At 46.7% G+C, this 20,808-nt stretch overlaps 1 protein-coding gene across 1 annotated transcript in view; it reads left to right on the top strand.

Annotated features, from left to right (window-relative positions):
• SHISA5 (shisa family member 5) overlaps positions 1-20,808 on the top strand; it is a 62,059-nt gene that overhangs the window by 37,856 nt on the left and 3,395 nt on the right. The window contains exons 4-5 of the mRNA XM_075939348.1: positions 8,451-8,566; positions 11,606-11,824. Of these exons, the coding sequence (XP_075795463.1) occupies positions 8,451-8,566; positions 11,606-11,824 (335 nt within the window). The remainder of the gene's footprint in view (positions 1-8,450; positions 8,567-11,605; positions 11,825-20,808) is intronic.

The following is a 20,808-nucleotide window of genomic DNA, read 5'->3' as shown; positions in this document are numbered from 1 at the left end:
AATCACAGTTTTATTCACAACATTTTATGAGAATTAGGGAATGTGTTTGTTTAGGTAAAAGTGAAACTGCTGAAAACTTCTGAGGTTACATATTTACATGCAGGGGAGGAGGGAGAGCACCAGCTCCACGGGAGCATCTTCCCCTACCTGCACACTGCTGCCTGTGGGTGCGGGGAGACAGGGGCAGATGACAGTTTTGCGGGGTCCCGGGCAGCGTAATTCCGCGGGGCCCCCCCTTTGCCACAGCGCATGCGCAGTGACGCCATGTGCATGCGCAGCGGCGCCACGGAGCATGCGTGGGGCTTTTTGAAGCGCGGGGCCCGGGGCGGCTGCCCCGTTCACCCTGCCCTATATCCGCCCCTGCGGGGAGAGACAGGTTGCTTTGAGAGAGCTGGCTTAGAAGCACAAGCACCAATTTCCCTCTACCACTTGGGAGGGAGGGCTGTTTGTAACCCAGGGTCAAGAGTTAACCATGTACATATTTACATTTTCACATCCCTAATAAGAATAGGCTAATTCTTAATGAATTGTTCAAAATAATCAACCACAGAATTCCATCTAACATCTTGAGGGAGAATTAGTTTGGATCTTCCTGCTCTCTTCAGTGAAGTTAAAGCAAAATGGTTGTTACAGAAATACTTTTTGACGTCAGCATTTTCTTTTATTCCTTTAATTGGTCTTCTGCTGAAATTAAAGTGATGGATAAACTGCTCTTCCTTTCCACAGGGCCTAACCCTCAGTGTAGCAGGGATGTAAAAACTGCTCACAGAGTTTAACTGGTTCACCACTGTCTGTGGGAGGGAAAGTATGCTCAGTTGCAGGTGGTAGGGGCCATTGGCTGGGCTGCCTAGGGGAAGGCTCCAGTTAGCCAGTAAGCATGCTGATAAGGCATATGCTTACTGGTTAACTTTTAACATCCCTATCCCACCGAAATCCAGACTCGCTCCTCTTCTCCAACATCTCCTTGAAACCATTGAGCGAGAGAGTGAAACTTCAGGGTCCTTTGCAACCACTACTACTAAAATGTCACAATACTTTTAACAAATTAGCTCTGGAATGAAGAGCAGCTGGTTCCAACTGATCCTATTGTATGTATTTGTGTGACTACTAGGGATGTGAAGGACTAGTCGACGAGCAAATGCTTATCGGCTAGTCGACTAGTCACTTCCCCAGCAGCAAGAGGCAGCAAGCGGGGGGAGGGAAAGGGGTACTACAAAGCAGCAGCGCTGCTTGAAGCCTGGAGCCAGACGCTGGGCTCCACGCGGCGCTGCTGCTTTGGAAAGCAGCGTGTAGCCCGGAGCCAGCTGGGGTGTTCCCAGGCTGCACGCGATGTTTCAAAGCAGCAGTGCCGAGTGGAGCCCAGGAGCTTGCCAGCTGACCCCAGGCTCCATGCAGTGCTTTCGCTTTTGAAGTGAAAGGTGTGAGGTGCCCTATCGACTAATCAAATTAGTCAATTACCCAGTACATCTTCAGTGACAACATTAACATGATTCTGTCATTAAGACCAGGATACAGTCCACCCAGTAGAACAGATGTCTCAGGTAAATTGCTGGAGAATGAGAAATTTGGATTTTTTAAATTTAATTTAATTTTATTTTTTGGCCCATTGCTTGAGGGTAAACTTGTTAACCTGAGTCTTGACAGGTGAAGCAATATCCACAATGATCCTGTTGTATGTGCTTGTGTGACAACAGAAGGAAATGTCTTCCTTATAGAAATAATTGATACACCAGAAAATGCACACACAGCAGCATGCTTACAACTAGCAGTAAAAGCTATATCAAACTGTGGAGAAAAAATCATGCTGCAAATGTATGCAAGATGAGAGGAAATTTAGAAGATAGCAAAGAGAATCGCAAACTAATAACATACAGTTGCAGTGCCCCATTAGATGCATCTCCTAGCCAACAACTTCAGTGTTCCAGAAACAAAGGTTACTGTTGTTGAAATTGCAAAATACTTCTATAACAACCATTTTGCAACAGTTACTTTGAAAAAAATGAGAGGGACCAAGCTAACACTCCCACAAGATGTGATGGAACTCAGTAGTCGACTGTTTTGAGCACTGTATAAAGAACTAGCCTAATCCAATAACAGTTTGTGAACAAAATTGTGAAAAAATAGATAGTACCGTCAAAGCCAAATTCTCAAGATTGGGCTTAAGAGAAATTTGAACACATGCTGAGTACCCTGAAGCCTATTTCTGTAGCCTTGAACAAAATGCAAGGAAATACCGGTTTTATTGGTGATGCTGTTGCAATTTGGAAGGAACTGAATGAGATCTGAGGAAGAGAAATATGCAATGGCAGAGTTAAATTACAAGCATTAAAATAACGAGTGGGACAAATCTCCAGTTAATTTTCTTGCAAATATTCTCAATACTCAGTACTAGGGTCAAACCTTAATTGCTGAAGAACAGGTGTTGGCTATAACATGGGTATCCAGCAATCATCCCTCCATAATGTCAACTATAAAATTTCAGAGCCAAAGGTGAACCATTCAAGAAATTTAAAGACTAACAAGATGGTTTATTAGGTGATGAGCTTTCGTGGGCCAGACCCACTTCCTCAGATCAAATAGTGGAAGAAAATTGTCACAACCATATATACCAAAGGATACAATTTTAAAAAATGAACACATGTAAAAAGGACAAATCACATTTCAGAACAGGAGGAGGATGGGGGGGAGGTAAATGTCTGTGAGCTAATGATATTAGAGGTGATAATTGGGGAAGCTGTCTTTGTAATGGGTAAGATAATTAATATCTTTGTTTAACCCTAAGCGTAAAGTGTCGAATTTAAGCATGAATGACAGTTCAGAGGATTCTCTTTGAAGTGTGGTCTGAAAAGGTCTTTGAAGCAGGATGCAAGTAATCAAGTCGTTGAGACAATGTCCTTTCTGGTTGAGACATAATATAAATTATATTTCTGATCATGTGCCAAAAGTGTCCGTCTGCTACGTACATTGGACAGACGTCTCAGACACTTCGCCAAAGGATCAATGCCCACAAAACAGATATTAGACAGGATCACAAAGAAAAAACAGTTTCTTGCCATTTCAGCCTGAAAGGACATTGTCTCAACGACTTGATTACCTGCATCCTGCTTCAAAGACCTTTTCAGACCATACTTCAAAGAGAATGTAAAACTAATCTGAAAAGTTTTCAAAATAAATCACTGTTGAAAATGTATAGTGTGTACCTTCTAAAAAATCAATCCTTCATAGAATCATAGGGTTGGAAAAGACCTCAGGGGATCGAGTCCAGCCCCCTGCCTGAAGCAGGACCAACCCCAACTAAATCATCCCAGCCAGGGCTTTATCTAGCCAGGACTTAAAAACCTCTAGGGCTGGAGATTCCACCCCCTCCCTAGGGAACCCATTCCAGCGCTTCACCGCCCTCCTAGGGAAATAGTTTTTCCTAATATCCAACCGACATCTCTTCCACTGTAACTTGAGACCATTGCTCCTTGTTCTGCTAACTGTCATCATTGAGAACAGCCTCTCTCCATCCTCTTTGGAACCCCTCTTCAGGAAGCTGAAGGCTGCTACCAAATCCCCCCTCACTCTTCTCTTCTGCAGACTAAATAAGCCCAAATCCCTCAGCCTCTCCTCATAGGTCATGCGCTCCAGCCCCCTAATCATTTTGGTTGCCTTCTGCTGGACCCTTTCCAATGCGTCCACATCCTTTCTGTAGTGGGGGGCCCAGAACTGAATGCAGTACTCCAGATGTGGCTTCCCCAGAGCTAAATAAAGGGGAATAATCATGTCTCTAGATCTGCTGGAAATGCTCCTCCCAATGCTCCCCGGTACACCATTAGCCTACTTGGCTACAAGGGCACACTGTTGACTCATATCCAGCTTCTCATCCACGGTAATCCCCAGGTCCTTTTCTGCTGAACTGCTGTTTAGCCAGTCAGTTACCAGCCTGTTACAGCTATCTCTGAATTGTGGATACTATGTATTAAGGTTATAACAACCAACCAGTATGCACTTTTTATGTAGAAAACCATGATTAAATCGAGTCGTCTTGACTAGTGATGTAAATCATGATTTAAATATACTTGATTTAAATCAGATCCACCCTATGGCAAACTGAGCACTTGTTTCTTGTCTGAAGTGAAAGAAACAGGAAATGACCACACTATTCATAACCGTATGAGGTTTATTTTTACCCTTGAGCACTTGTTACTGTGAAAGATTTTGAGAGAACTGAAAGTATTTTTATTTACAATCGTTATAAGTACTGACCATCCTGAGTCATATGACTTCTGAGTCAGAAGTGTTTTGTTTGGAGAACTCACAGAACTAAGTTTTTTCTTAGCTAATTTGGCAGTGGAAATAACCTTGTTTGTGAGAAAAACATTCACATTTAACATTCTCTCATTCATAGAGCAATTTTAAAAAACTGTGAAAAAATTCTGTTTGATCCCCCAATGCCTCTTCTCAACCGTCATAATTCAAGAAGTGGATAAGGAGCCTAAGCAAAACAGTGGTTTCATTTTTCGGAGGATTGAAATTTTTTTTCTTTAAGTCATTTGAATTAAAATATTTAGCATTTCAGGTTTTAACAATACTCAGAAATTTCAGTGAAAACAGCCCAAAAATGCCAAGTTGAGTTTTAGATAGATATATTGAAATGCCACCAGCTGTCTCATGGTTTCCCCTCCCGCCAATCCTAAACTGATGTGGATCTCTTCAGAGACTTGCTTGCAGATTTTGGCAGTTTCAGGTTAATCCAGTAAATTCCTCACAATTAGGGCAAAAGTTCCTGTTCCCTATATTTTCAGCTACAATTTTAACTTTTAATCTTTAAGCTAAGGCCAATTTTCTAACAAGCTACTGTATATGATTGTAAATGTGGGGGGGAAAGTTAGTTTTTTAAGAGATTTGATCTTGATTTGCCCAGGCTTTCCATGTGATTTACACAAGATACATGACTTCTTTGGTTTCTCCATCTCACAGAAAGGTTATGAAAATTATATTGAATATTTTATAAAGCTATTTTGAGATCCTCACATGGAAACAGATTTTTTTTAAATGTGCGTTTAAGCCCTGTGGTTGGTGAGACTTTTTAAAATTAAGATATATTAAAACTCTACTCTTTTGATAAAGCAATAGATACTCATGTAAAGAATCTCAGAAATATTTTAGCTTCTGACACTCATTCTGATGATATTGGGAATAGTTAGGCACAATAAGTAGTAAACTCTGAAATACAGTACTTAACTTCCTTGAACAATTTGCCACCTTCTTAGCTCAGTAGGCTTTGTTTTACTATTCATGGAAAATACATTTAACTATAAAGATTTTTGGGGAACAGTAAAACCAGCTCTAAGGCCGGGTCTACACAAGGATGTCCCATCAACTTTATCTGTATACGGTCAATTTTCTAAGAGGTCTATCCACACTACCACGCTTCTTGCATTGACCTTCAGGACCATAGATGTCAATTTAAGTACTCCTGCTTTGCACAAGGAGTAATGCTATTCCCGACCTTATACAGTCGAATTTACAGTATTGTAGATGCAGCGCTGCCAGAAAGTCGAGGCTGTTGGCCTCCCGCAGTTCCTCACCCTGACTGTTGTCAGTCACTAATAGAGTAGGGCCAGGATTTACTGCTATTGTGTCCGGACAGGTCTCTGGCTCCATTTCTGTTTTGAAACTGAAGGGGAGGAGGGAAGTTTTAGGAGCCGTCCTGCCCCCCCGCACATTCTCATTGGCCGGTTTCTGGCAGAAACCAGCCAATGCGAGTTGGTTGTTAGAATAATAGGCTGCTAAGAAGAATCATGCCCCCTCTCCTCGGCTCAGTGATCATGAAGCACATGGCCGGGCAAGCAGGCAGGCTAGCTGGGAAACATTTTAAGCTCTGCAGGCAGGCAGGCTAGTTTGGCAGCTGACAAGTCTCTTGACCATAGCCTGCTTCTGGCACCCTAGCCCTTCCTGCCCCAACTCCCTACCTCCCCCCTCCCCGCTTAACATACCCAAACCCTCTGTCCCCCTTTTACACCCATACCCCCTCCCAGATCTGGCACCCCAATCTCCTGCCACAGATCGCAATCCACTCCTACCCTAAGTCACATCCCAAACCCCTGCACTCCAGTCCCCTGCCCTAGGTCACAGCTGCCTGCTTCATCCCAATTCCCTCCCAGACTCCAGTCTCCCTCCTGCACCCTAGTCCCTTATCCCAAGTTCCCTTCTGCACCCAACCTCCATCAATATTATTGGAAGAGTGCGGCCCTCGACTACTTTCCAAAATCTTGGACTGGCTCCCCATCAAAAATTATTGCCCACCCCGGTGTAGGGAGTGTTTTGATGATGGCCTCTAGAAATCCCAACATTTTTTAAAACATTTGTTTTCAAAACATATGGCATTTCTATGGAATAACTACCAAAGGCTCAATAACACAGAGAAAAGTGATCCTACTTAATATGGAGGGAAAAGTTGCTCCCAATAAAACACTTTGACAAAAATAGCTTAAGTCCGTTGCTGTTTGACTGACAGTAATTGGCACACCTTCTGTGTTACACGTTTATCAAAATTTTGAGACCCTACAACTAGCTCTGTCAATAAATGGAACAAAATTTTTATTATGGGGTGACTTGCAATGGAACTTTGTGAACTAACTAGTTGATATACTAAAGAGACTAGCTTCAACTTACTCTTCACAAACAGCAGTACATAGCAGATCAGCTTCTTAAGAAAACAAAGGCTGTTTCTTCTTACATTAGGTAATAAGATCACAGAGCCTCTCAAATTCAGATGAGTCATTCAGTTTCCCTTAACTGTCAGCAGTGAAAATTGATCACCCTCTGATGGATATTCAGTTGCCATTGTGAAAATGGTTGCAGATTGTATGCATACATATATTTTAATTTAAAACTGTGATAGGCAATAAGGCAGGAAGAAGGCTGGGAAATTCTTTAGGCTCAGCAATAAAGCAGACAGGATACGTCTAAACATAATCTTGTGTTCCTTATTAAAGTTCATTGTTAAAAGAAACAATGTTGACTTCCTGCTATTGTTTTTTTACCATTGTTGGATGATATTGTGTCAGAACTTCATTCATTTTGAACTAGGCTAAATAAGAAATATAAATGGCAGATTTACCTGTGCGTCAGATTTTTTTTCACTCTAAGTCCACAAAATGGCCTGAATGGAAAAAGTACTTCATTAGATTTCAAATTACAGAAGATAATAGCAGATTGGCTAAATGCATGAATTTTGTAATTAAAGCGTAAAAGGCCTCTGCTTGAACAACCTAGGTGATGTATGTACTAGTAAAGGAAGAAACATAGAAAACTTTTTTTCCTAAAAGCTTTTGGGACTGGCAGGTCCTACCCCGACAGGTCCCATTGGCCATGGTTCCTGGCCTGTAGAAATTATGAAGTCTGCACAGGTTCAGGGACAGTACACAGAGCCTCCCTGTGCCTAAAGGCTGCAGGGACTTGGCTGGTGGCCACTTCCAAGAGCCGTGCAGAGCTAGGTTCATAGGAAGTTGGCCTTAGCCCTGGGCTTCTGCTGTGCTGCCAACTGGACTTCTACTGGTCCAGTCAGCTGTGCTGACCAAAGCTGCGAGGGTCCATTTTCTTCCAGGTGTTCCAGCAATTAATTTGATGTTTAATGGGCAATACACAATGCTATCAATGAAAAAAGTGATCTTGGGCTTCTGAAAGTTCAAGAACCACAGTCGAAAAATGCAAACTTGATTTCTGGTTTACTTACTAGGGGTGTCAACGTGTAGTCGACTACACAATGAACTGCTTAACCTCTGTATCGGAGGTAGCAGCGCAGGGTGGCAGTCAGCCAGTCTGTGCAGGGAGCTGCTTTTTAAACTGGCTCCCCTCGCAGACCAACTCCTGCCTGCCACCCCGTGCTGTACAGAGGCAGCAGTGTGGAGTGGCAGAGGGCTCCCCAGGAGTGGGGCTGGGAGTGCACTGGCTGCTGGTCCCATCTCTGGGACTATAGAATAGTCGTGTAACCACTAAGCTTTCATGTGATTACACGACTATTTGGTTACACAATATCTAACATCCCTAATATTTACCTTGATAAGATTAGTCGTGAGAACTTAACGAGACTAAAATGAATTTAAAGCTTTATATCTCTAATCTTAAAAATGCGCGCGCACACAACCTCATCACAATGGAAAAGACTAAACTAGCCATGTCAGGGCTCGGTCATGCAAAAAAAAAAAAATCTTCCTAGAAGGTGCAGAGCACCCTCCTGCTCACATTGTCTTTCGATAGATTTGAGTTCACTCAGGACTGGATCCTTAAATAGTTGTTCACTGTTCAAATATGTGATTGTAAACAATAAATGGTATCAAAATTCTAATTAGAAGAGTAGACTTCTAAGCACTCTTGCATAGCCAAAGAATGTAACTGTAGGTGTGTGGTAATTAAGTTGCAGAGAGAACCAGGGTGACTTTCAAGTGCCTCTTCTTTTTCAGTTTTGGGACCTTTGTCGCTCTAGGGGTCACCATCTTCGTGGTGTTTGTCGTCACTCTCATTCTGTGCTTCACCTGTTCATGCTGCTGCTTGTATAAAATGTGTCGGAGGCAACAGCGTGAGTATTGTTTATTTACATTTTCATTAACTTTTATCTTTTTTCATTGAAGTTTTGTTTTGATTATCAAACTTAGCAACCCTTCCCTGACACTTCGAACTCTGATATTTATAGGAATATCTGGATTTTTTTCTGAACATAATTATCTATCCATTTTTTAAATGTTTTTTCTTCAGTGAGCGAAAGTTGGAGTAATTGATTCCTTTAAAAATTCCTCCCTATGCGAATCTTTTTACAAGAGAAGGACCATGAGAAATATATCCAGGCCCAAACAGTGCAGCAAAAACTGTGATTGTAATTAGTAAAAGATCATTAGTGACCGGAGATTAACATTTTCCCCTCCATCTCCTGCTACATTTAAACAAGGAATCCTATCTGTCTTTTTGGATTATCACTGAGGAACACATTATCTAAACCATTTCCTGAGCTAGCCATATTATGTCAATTAAATCAGGAAATATTTGTCAATGGGTAAGCTGTGTTGTGTTGGCTATGACTCAAAACGTACTGTACCAATTTGTAAGTCTTAATGCCTATTTTTCTACTCTAGACATCCCACTAAAATCCAGTTTGAAATGAGAATTACATGAATAATTTTCCAGAACCTAAGCCTTAGAAAACTAGAATGACAGGAAATCAAAAGAATGTTTGGAGTGTCTGTAATTATTGAAAATCTTTATTTCAAATATAGTGTTTTATATATTAAAAGATATACCCAACTTTTGGACTAACTTATGACAAACCACTAGTATTATACTGTTGACCAATTAAACGGGAACATTTTAATTAGAAATGTATTTTATATTTAACTTTAATTGCATTAGTGAGACCAGTTTAAAAATCTTTACTTGTTACATGATTCCAGCCCCACCACAGTGCTGCTTATCAAAAAACTTGAATGTTTGCAGGGTATGAGGATAAAGTGGACTAAAAATAGGTATGGTGGCCTAAATTTCATGCACACAGGTCTTGAGCTATAGCCATAGTTCTGTAGTTGGGAGGAAGGGAAAACAGGAATCAAAATCGTAGCTGCTCAGTTTAAAGCACACACTGCTTTAACTGTTGGCTAGGAACACAAATATATTTTGCTGTATGTCACAGGTAAGTCACATGGTAAGCTGGCCTAATTGTCAGGGGATGACTCCACTGCTCTTTTCTCTGTTCATTAGATGGATCTTTGTCAAGTTGCATATCACAGGCCACTCCCTCCTATACATCCCTTCTTTTCCAGCACAGGACTCTGCCATGGCAGAAGGGCAGGAGAGTAGAAGAGGGGGATCTGGGTTAGGGATGTTAATATTATTGTGTGTTTGTGTAAATGTGTAATTGCTGGATTTGTTAGCAGTTACATGTTTACTCTCAGGAGAACCAGCTCCTACCTGCCCATCACTGCCTCTGATAGAGAGGTAGCAGCGTGGGGGGCAGGCAGCTCCATGGGAGCTGGTATGTGCCTGCTTGGAAGACAGCTTCCTGTGTGCCTCCCCTAGCCCCCTGCAATGCTGCCTCTCTATCAGAGACAGATAGAAGCCAGTGCTCATGGGGTGCTAGCCTGCCCCCACTGCACTGTGGGAGGCAGTGTGGGGGGGGGAGCGCAGGTGGCTCCTTGGGCACCTGCATGCATGGGGAGCCATCTTAAAAACCAGCTCACCACAGGCTCTACTTGTGTAATGATTAGGATTAACTGATAAACCTAGGCTTATTGGTTAATCGTGTAAATAACTACACACCAACATCCCTAATCTTCCCCCCCTCCAATGGATCCTGATTCAGAGCTGTAAAGGGAAGTTGATGTATCTGTACCACTTTGTTTCCCAGGTTAGTCCCCCTGGATGGGGCACAGTCACAGCCTTTGTAGTAGAATATAGTTCTACAACATTCTCTCTTTCAGGTCTTCTATTGGTTCCCAACTCAGGAAAAAGAGAGAGCTTATGGATCAGTACTGTAATGACTCTTCCATAACTCCTGCTGGAGTTAATAACTCCTTCCATGCTGCCCCATGGGCTACCATGGACCTTTTAACTGTCCCTCCACCTTGTCCATGCCCTGCCCCTGTTATGGGGCAGGGTCTTCCTGGCTCAGTACTGCTCCATGCCTTGCTGTTTTTTGGTGTGTGGCCTGTAAACACCATCACACGCTGTTCATGAAGTACGTGGTAAAGCTACACTGCCACTATGAAGTGGTGGTAAGTGGCACAGTACAGAATTAGGTCTTGTACCCTTTTTTAAGTTAAATTGGGTGACAATTAATGGAATAATTGACATACCAAGTAATAAGAGCTGTGAAAATAAGTAGCTGTTCAGCCCAATATGTTGAGTAACAGAACTAACATGGATCAATGCTGCTAGTGTTAACCTATCCCAGTAAACACTATTGGAGGTTTAGTAACAAACATGGTTCGTGTATTTTGCTACAAATCTCAGAGGAACATGTGCCAACAACATGCGTTGAAGAAACAGATTTTTTTTTAATGTCTGAAGAACAGTAGGAATCTCTGAAAAATAATGCTCAAATACAGATAAGAAAATATCTGCCTTGAGAGAATCTCCTTTTTTAATCTTTTCTGCCTTAAAGTCAGATGACGAGATGATGATGATACTCTGTTTTACAGAAGATAGTGAGTAACTTAACTTCTCAGACGAGCTTTGTTTTTAAAAAGTCAAGGAATATTTTTTTCTTTGGAGGGCAAAAGGAGGAGGTAAATTAACCATTGTCCTGGCACATGAAGGCCCTACTCCCATATAGGTCAGTGGAGGTTTAGCTGTGGACCTGAATGTGAGTATTTGAACATAAAAACGAGTAGCCCTGTAGCACCTTAGGACTACTCATTTTTAATCATAGCTACCCCTCTGAGTCTCTGAATCTGTTGGAGAATTCTGAACTGGGCTTTCTACCTGTGTGAATTACAAAGACAAAGCAATCCAGGATTTGCCTTTTGGGAAATGGAGAGAATAATCAAAATATTCCAGATCTTCATCACTTCTTCTGGGTGTCTGCTTGACACATTAGGAGTAATGCAACTTATGTTTTGTATATTTATAGCTGTTGTGACCACCACAACTGCCACCACAGTGGTTCATGCACCATATCCCCAGTATCCAGGAGTTCCACCGGGTTACCCAGCAGCACCCTATCAAGGATATCATCCTGTGCCAGTCCAGCCTCACCATGGAATGCCAGCAGCATACTACCCAACACAGAATCCTCCGCCCTACCCAACGCAACCCTCAGGACCACCGTCCTACCATCAGACAGTGGAAGGTAAGGCCATAGCCAGAAGGGCGAAACACAACTGAAGAAGAAAAATGTAATGTCTGTTTTTTTTCTTACACTAAGCTCACTAGCAAGACTACTGCATTTGTAACCTCTGTTAATTATACCCAAGCACTACCAGTCTGGCTGCTTGGGCATCCTCCTTTAACACTCTTGGCTTTCATAGGCTTAACATTAATACTTCAGAGCAGCGTTCCCTGTAAGCTGTGCACTTGTGCAGCCACTCAGGTGAGATTCAAATGCCACTCAGCTGATTAGCTGGTAGTGCTCATAAAAATTTATTCCGAAGGGGGATGGAAAAAAAATCCACAAATGGATGGAAAGGATTAGAGGGAACATTGCTTCACAGAGATGATCTGTTTGTTTGCATTTTTCCAAATGAGATTTTTTTTTTAAGTAAAATAGATGAAAGATGTGCCATTAGAATTTATACTAAGGGCACATTGACACTGCAAAATTCAGTTGACCTATAGCCACTGCAGTACATTGCACATTGCTTGTGTGCTTTTGCACTTGGCTTTTGCAACAGGCCTGGTTCCCAGGTGTGTGGGGTGGGAGCGTGCACACAGGGCTCCTTGCATTGCCCCTGCCCCAAGTGCTAGCTCCGTACTCCCATTGGCTGGGAACCTGCTGCTGGCTGCTTCTGGGGGCAGCATGGTCTGTGGTGCAGGAGTGGTAGGATTTGCTCCACTGCTGACCAGGAGCCACTCAGGGTAAGTCCCTCCTTCCCCAGCCCTGCAACCACCTCCCCCCAAAAAAGCTGGAGCCTCCCTCCTATGCCCCAAATCTCTCATCCTCAGCCCCACTCTGGGGTCCCCACTATGGTCAAATTATGTTGGGTCACACGCATCAACAATTTTCTCCAATTGGGTCATGAGTAAGGGTGTTAAGAGGCGGGTCATTCACTAATCACATAGTTCAGTGTTTCCCAATTGGTGCTCTGTGGAACCCTGGGCTTCCATGAAGCGAAAGTAGGGGTTCCGCGAGGAGCCGGTGCTCCCCTGCCCCCTCTGAAAGAGAGGCGCCGGCTAGCCAGCTTCTTAAAGAACACAGAGGTGACGCAGAGGTGTAGCGAGGCGGGGGCAGAGGGGAACAGTTGCTCCCAGCCGGCACACTAGGGGGGTGCCAGACAGGGGTGACCCTATGTGACCCACAGCGGGGAGGGAAGCACTTCCCCTCCCCAAAGGAGCCGGCGCACACTGCCTGAACAACTGGGGCTGCGGCACCTGGTATCTTAGTTCCGCGGCCTTTCTGCGTCGTGGGAGAAGTCAGGAGACCCGGGTCTGTGCAGCTCCGACTGTGCAGGCAGCGCTCTCTGCCCTGGGACTTCCCACCCTTTCCCTCCCCCCACCACCACAGGATGGCATCATGCAAGTAAGTTGCTGGAGTGCAAGAACCCCTGCTGTGCTCAGCGCGCACACCAGCTGCTTGGGGGAGGGAAAGTGCAGTCGCACACTTCCTGGAACTCAGAGGTGCTACAGGATTGCCTGGTACTGGTCCCAGCTGCCAGGTATTGGTCCCAGCTGCCCCTGTCTCCTGCCCAGGCCCCCCACGAGTACCCTGCCCCCACCAGCACTGTCCCCAGCACCACCCTGTCCCCAGCACCCTGCCACCTACCCCAGGACCCTGGCCCCAGCACCCAGCAGCACCCTGGCCCCAGCACCCTGCCACCCAGCACCCAGCAGCACCCTGCCACCAGCACTCAGCACCACCCTGGCCCCAGCACCCTGTCACCCAGCAGCACCCTGGCCACAGCACCCTGCAGCCCACCCCGGGACCCTGTCTGTGTCTCCAGCAACCTGCCACTCACCCCAGGACCCAGCAGCACCCTGTTCCTGTCCCCAACACGCTGCCATCCACCCTAGCACCTAGCAGCACTCTGTCCCCGGCCCCAGTACTCCTGCCACTCACCGCAGCACCCAGCACCACCCTCTCCCGGGCCCCAGCACCCTGCCATCCATGTTTTTCAAGTTTGAAAGATAATGTCATGCTCTATGATCATCGTATCACACAACAGCTCTATTTCCCTGGAAAAACTAAACTCTTAATATCAAGGGTACAGGTCTGTAGGTGGGGGAGGTGTAGGGTGCGAACACATCCCCCAAGTTGCCCAAGCCTCCTTCCCCCATGCTCCAGCCAGCTGGGAGTAGGCTGGGTCTGATTTTCCTCCCCTCCTCCAGGAGTGAGGTCAGAGGTAGGGCTGGGCTGCTGTGGAAGGAGCGGGACAGCCACCAGCCCCACCCACGGCTTGGGCTGGGCTGCCGCAGCCCAGCCAGCCAGGCTGATTCTGCCCTAGCCCACCCAGGTGGCCAGGGAAGCAGGCTGCTTTGTAATCCACCAGTTGACCACTTGTGATGGACAGGTCGGCCGCCATCCATGTCTTGAGCATCTCAGATTTAGGGTATAACTGGGTCCTGCTGGGTGGGAGGGATGTGAAGGACGAGTCAAATGCTTATTGGATAGTCGACTAGTTGCTTCCCCCTTCTATTAAATAGAGGCAGCAAGGGGAGGTGAAAGAGGAGGACACTTCAAAGCGGCAGCGCCGCACGGAGCCCAGGATCAGATGCTCCATGTGGCGCTATCGCTTTGAAATGCCACAGGGAGCCCGGCGTCGGGCACCTTGTGTATTTCAAAGCAGCTGTGCCACTTGGAGACTGGGGTCAGTGGGGAGTCCCCAGCTGACCATGGGCTTCAGCATTTTCACTTTCGAGGTATAGCCACAACTCTAGGGCTGTTGCTACACTTCAAAGGCAGAGGCGCCCTATTGACAAATTGAATAGTCGATGCAAAAATGCATCGACTATTCGATTAGGCAATTAACCGATACTTAACCTCCTTAATGGGCATCCCCCATGCATTGGGCAATTAAGGCGGCTTGGTAGCAGACTGTTCTTTTCATTGCAAAGGTAGCTACCAGTTAGGACACCGATATAAATCAACAGTAGACGAACTGATGAAACGTATGCGTTAGATTCCTTTCGCTGACAGTTCATTTTGAAACGGCTGGGGGATGTGTTCGCACCCTACACACTGCAACTACACTTGTATTAATATTATTTTAGTTTAAATTAGTATTTATTTTTGAAATTGGTTTTTAGGTGCAAGTGGAAGATAACTGGAAAATAAGGGACCATTGTAAATTTAAATGAAAATTATTTAAAAATAAAATACTTTATAAAAAATGGTCCCTTACGTTCCATTTGTGCCCGTTTTTATTCAAAATAGATTTAAATATTGCAATGGGGAGAAAAGAGCAGCAGAAAATAAATATTTTTGTAAAATTATATTTCAAAATTGCAGTCCACATTTACAAAAAAAAGGACACATACCTCCTCCTCCCCTCGCCCCAGGAATTCCTGGGTACAGGCCTGGGGTAAGTCTGAGAGCTGGAGACAGCTCACTCAACAACTACCCCATCAGGGTCATCTGAAGAAGTGGGCGGTGCCCACGAAAGCTCATGATACCGTCCACATGTTTTGTTAGTCTTCAAAGTGCTACCAGACCATATGTTGTTTAAGTCTTTACCCCTTTACTGTGGAAGGTGTTTCTGGAAGACCATCAGAACGGCCATGAACCTCTCCACCCTCAGATAAAATATAATATCCATGTCTGCTTAAGTTTATATAACACTACGCAACGAAGTTCCTACTGCCTCTCCCCCTGCCCATTTGCTGTTGCTTTCCCCTCCCACCATCAATTTGCTGCCGCCTCTAGTTATACAATCATAGAGCTGGAAGAGACCTTGGGAGGTCATCACGTCTAGCCCCCTGCCCAAGGCAGGACCAGCCCCAACTAAATCAACCCAGCCAGGGCTTTGTCAAGCCGAGACTTAAACACCTCTCGGGATGGAGATTCCACCCCCTTCCTAGGTAACCCATTCCAGGGCTTCACCACCCTCCTAGGGAAATAGTTTTTCCTAATATCCAAGCTAGACCTCCCCCACTGTAACTTGAGACCATTGCTCCTTGTTCTGCCATGCATCACTACTGAGAACAGCCTCTCTCCATCCTCTTTGGAACCCCCCTTCAGGAAGTTGAAGGCTGCTATCAAATCCTCCCTCACTCTTCTCTTCTGCAGACTAAACAAGCCCAAATCCCTCAGCCTCTCCTCGTAGGTCATGCGCTCCAGCCCCCTAATCATTTTGGTCGCCCTCCACTGCACCCTCTCCAATGTGTCCACATCCTTTCTGTAGTGGGGGGCCTAGAACTGGACACAATACTCCAGATGTGGCCTCACCAGAGCCAAATAAAGGAGAATAATCACTTCTCTGGGTCTGCTGGCAATGCTCCTCATAATGCACCCTGATATGCCATTAGCCTTCTTGGCTACAAGGACACACTGTTGACTCATATCCAGCTTCTCAGCCACTGTAATCTCCAGGTCCTTTTCTGCAGAACTGCAACTTAGCCAGTCAGTTACCAGCCTGTAACAATGCTTGGGATTCTTCCGTCCCAAGTGCAGGACTGTATACTTGTCCTTGTTGAACCTCATCAGATTTCTTTTGACCCAATCCTCTAATCTGTGCAAGTCACTCTGGACCCTATCCCTCCCCTCCAGCATATCTACCTCTCCCCCTAGCTTAGTGTCATCTGCAAACTTGCTGAGGGTGCAATCCATCCCCTCAACCAGGTCATTAATAAAGATGTTGAACAAAACTGGTCTAAGAAAAGATCATTGGGGCACTCCTCTAGAAACCGACCTCCAACCTGACATCGAGCTGTTGATCACTACCCGTTGGGCCCGACACTCTAGCCAGCTTTCTATCCATCTTACAGTCCATTTACCCAATCCATACTCCCTTAACTTCCTGGCAAGAATATTGTGGGAGACAATATCAAAAGCTTTGCTAAAGTCAAGGTATATCACATCCACTGACTTTCCCATATCCACAGAGTCAGTTACCTCATCATAATCAGATTGGTCAGGCATCACTTGCCCTTCATGAATCTATGTTGACTATTCCTGATCACTTTCCCCTCTTCCAAGTGCTTCAAAATGGATTCCTTGAGGATCCCCCTCCATGATTTTTCTGGGGACTGAGGTAAGGCTGACTGGTCTGTAGTTCCCTGGATTGTCCTTCCCTTTTTTAAAGATGGCCACTACATTTGCCTTTTTCCAGTCATCTGAGATCTTTCTGGATCTCCACGAGTTTTCAGAGATAATGGCGAAAGGCTCCACAATGACATTTGCCAACTCCCTCAGTAACCTCAAATGCATTAAATCTGGGCCCATGGATTTGTGTATGTCTAGCTTTTCTAAATAGTTCCTAACTTCCTTCCCCACCAAGGGCTGTCCACCTCCTTCCCATACTGCGTTGCCTAGTGCATTTGTCTGGAAGCTGAGCTTGTCCGTGAAGACAGAGGCAAAGAAAGCATTGAGTACTTCAGCTTTTCCCACATCATCTGTCACTAGGTTACCTCCTTCATCCAGTAAGGGCCCCACACCCTCTCTGATCACCCTCTTATTGCTAACATGCCTGTAGAAACCTTTCTAGTTATCCTTCACATTCCTTGCTAGCTTCAATTCCAGTTGCGCTTTCGCTTTCCTGATAACTCCCCTGCATTCTCGAGCAATATATTTATAACCCTCCCTAGTCATCTGTCAAAGTTTCCACTTCTTATAAGCTTCCTTTTTGTGTTTAAGCTCACCAAGGATGTCCCCGGTAAGCCAGTCTGGTCGCCTACCATATTTGCTTTTCTTGCTGCGCATCAGGATGGTTTCTTCCTGTGCCTTTAAAAAGGCTTCTTTAAAATACTGCCAGCTCTCCTGGACTCCTTTCCCCTTCATGTAAGCATCCCAGGGAATCCTGCCCATCAGTTCTCTGAGGGAGTCAAAGACTGCTTTCCTGAAGTCCACGGTGTGTATTTTGTTACTCTCCTTTCTTCCTTTGGTCAGGATCCTGAAATCTACCATCTCATGATCCCTGCTTCCCAGGTTGTCACCCACCTCTGCTTCCCCTACTAGTTCCTCCCTGTTTGTGAGCAGCAGGTCAAGCTGCACATGGCCCCTGGTCAGTTCCTTCAGCACTTGTACCAAGAAGTTATCCCCAACATTCTCCAAAAACTTCCTGTGTTGTCTGTGTCCTGCTGTATTGGTCTCCCAGCAGATGGTCGAAGAAACCAAAGCCCTCTCTCAGACACCACCTGCGCAACCACGCATTTACTTCCTCAATTTGACGATACCTACCCGGACCTTTTCCTTCAACCGGAAGGATGGACGAGAAAACCACTTGCGCTTCAAATTCCTTGATCCTTCTTCCCAGCACTACATAATCTGCTGTGACCCGCTCAAGGTCACTCTTTGCCGTATCGTTAGTTCCTACGTGGAGAAGCAGGAAGGGGTAGCGATATGAAGGTTTAATCACTTTTGGAAAACTCTAGGTCACATCCTGAATGCGAGCTCCCAGTAAGCAGCACACTTCTTGAGATTGCAGGTCTGGATGACAGATGGATGACTCAGTCTCCCTTAGGAGGGAGTCCCTGACCACCACCACCTATCTTCTTTTGGGGGTGGTGGTCGTGGAACCCCCATCCCTAGGACTATGCATCCCATGCCTTCCGATAGATGGTGTTCCTTTCTGATTTCTTCCCTGAGAGGTCCCTGCCAAAGCATTCTCCACTGCAGTGCCTGTGGAAAGAGCCTGATAGCGGTTACTTACCTCTACAGGAACGGGGGATACCTGAGTTGGCCACCGCCTTCTTCTAGAGGTTACATGCTGCCAGTTTTCCGTGTACTATACTGCCCGGACTGGCTCGTCAGCCTGCTGTGCCTGCAGGATTAAGCGCTGCCTTCTATCGAGAAAGTCTTCATCATCTCTGATGGAGCGTAGGGTCGATACTTGGGCCTCAAGTCCCCTAATTTTTTCTTCCAAAATGGTGACCAGCTTGCACTTAGAGCAGATGAAATCCCTTCTTTCTTCTGGGAGGAAGACAAACATGGCCCATGCTGTCCAGGTAACAACAGCAGAGCTATCACCATCCATACCTGCCTTCCTTCTGGGAGATTGCTCAGCTGTTATTAAATGCCTCCTCAAGGGGCCTGTATCAGCTTCCTCCTTTATCTGGAGAACTCCCTCTCCAGACTCCCTGTTAACAGCCCCTATCGCCTCTGGCTGCTCCCTCCCGACTTCCCTATGGTCTTGTTCAGGAAGAGTGCTGGTGCTGGGGGTCTAAATTGGGATCTGCTGAGAGAGTTGGTCCAGCTGCTCTGGCAAGGGGGGGATCTGGCCAGTAAGAAGGTGTTTCGCTGAGTACACCCTGCGCAGGAGGAGAGGCCCCGCTGCATTCAGCAGGAGTTCTGGGGCTGGGGGGATTATCACAAATCAGCTAACTGGCTGCCGGGGGCGTTGGGGCTGTAGCCTGGGAGCACTGAGACGATGCTGCCTTGGCTAGGAGCGGCTGGAGTCAGGCAACAGCCCAGACCACCCTGTTAGGGGGCTTGTAGTCAAGCAAACTCCATCACCAAGCCCTGAGGCACACCTACCCACACAGGCTTTTCCCTTGGGCCTCCAGCCTGGGGGCCAGCTGTCCTGCACATGAGGGGCCACTGCGGGGGGAAGCAAAGCTTTGCTTCCCACAAGCATTCAGGGGTTTTCTGCTTAGCCTGGGTTCTTGCTCAGCATCCCACACTCTCACCTACACCCCAGTACTCTTCCCCAGCATGGCGCCCCCTCCCAGAGACAGTACCCTGCACCGCCTCCTACACCCCAGTACTCTGCCCCAGCTTGGAGTCCCTCCCAGAGACAGTACCCTGCACCGCTTCCTACACCCCAGTACTCTGCCCCAGCCTGGAGCCCCCTCCCAGAGACAGTACCCTGCACCACCTCCTACACCCCAGTACTCTGCCCCAGCCTGGAGCCCCCTCCCAGAGACAGTACCCTGCACCACCTCCTACACCCCAGTACTCTGCCCCAGCCTGGAGCCCCCTCCCAGAGACAGTACCCTGCACCACCTCCTACACCCCAGTACTCTGCCCCAGCCTGGAGCCCCCTCTCAGAGACAGTACCCTGCACCACCTCCTACACCCCGATGCTTTCTCAGCCTGGAGCTCCTCCCAGAGACAGTACCCTGCACCGCCTCCTACACCCCGATGCTTTCTCAGCCTGGAGCCCCCTCCCAGAGACAGTACCCTGCACCACCTCCTACACCCCAGTACTCTGCCCCAGCCTGGAGCCCCTTCCCAGAGACAGTACCCTGCACCACCTCCTACACCCCAGTACTCTGCCCCAGCCTGGAGCCCCACCCAGAGACAGTACCCTGCACCACCTCCTACACCCCAGTACTCTGCCCCAGCCTGGAGCCCCTTCCCAGAGACAGTACCCTGCACCACCTCCTACACCCCAGTACTCTGCCCCAGCCTGGAGCCCCACCCAGAGACAGTACCCTGCACCACCTCCTACACCCCAGTACTCTGCCCCAGCCTGGAGCCCCTTCCCAGAGACAGTACCCTGCACCACCTCCTACACCCCAGTACTCTGCCCCAGCCTGGAGCCCCCTCTCAGAGACAGTACCCTGCACCGCCTCCTACACTCTGATGCTTTCTCAGCCTGGAGCCCCCTCCCAGAGACAGTACCCTACACCACCTCCTACACCCTGATGCTTTCTCAGCCTGGAGTCCCCTCCCAGAGACAGTACCCTGCACCACCTCCTACACCCCAACGCTTTCCTTCTGTACCCAGATTCCCTCCCAGAGCTTGCACCTCCCACCCTTTCCTGCTCCCAAATCCCTGTCACTACCCAGAGCCCGCACCTCCTGTTCCTACCTAGTGAAAGTTAGTGAAGGTGGGGGGAGAGCAAGTGATGGAGAGAGGGGGAATGGAGTGGGCGGAGCCTCATGGAAGGGGTGGGGCCTTTGGGAATGGGCGAGGTGATCTTGGGTGTAAAAAGGTCGGAGACCACTACTCTTACCTGTGTGTTGTTGGAACTGCTTACTGGCGTTTGACATGACGCTCACTATTCAGCTACAGCCTACAG

This window comes from Pelodiscus sinensis, chromosome 11 (assembly GCF_049634645.1).
Source record: "Pelodiscus sinensis isolate JC-2024 chromosome 11, ASM4963464v1, whole genome shotgun sequence".
Taxonomy (NCBI): Eukaryota; Metazoa; Chordata; order Testudines; family Trionychidae; genus Pelodiscus; species Pelodiscus sinensis.
This window is presented reverse-complemented; position numbering and strand designations above follow the sequence as displayed.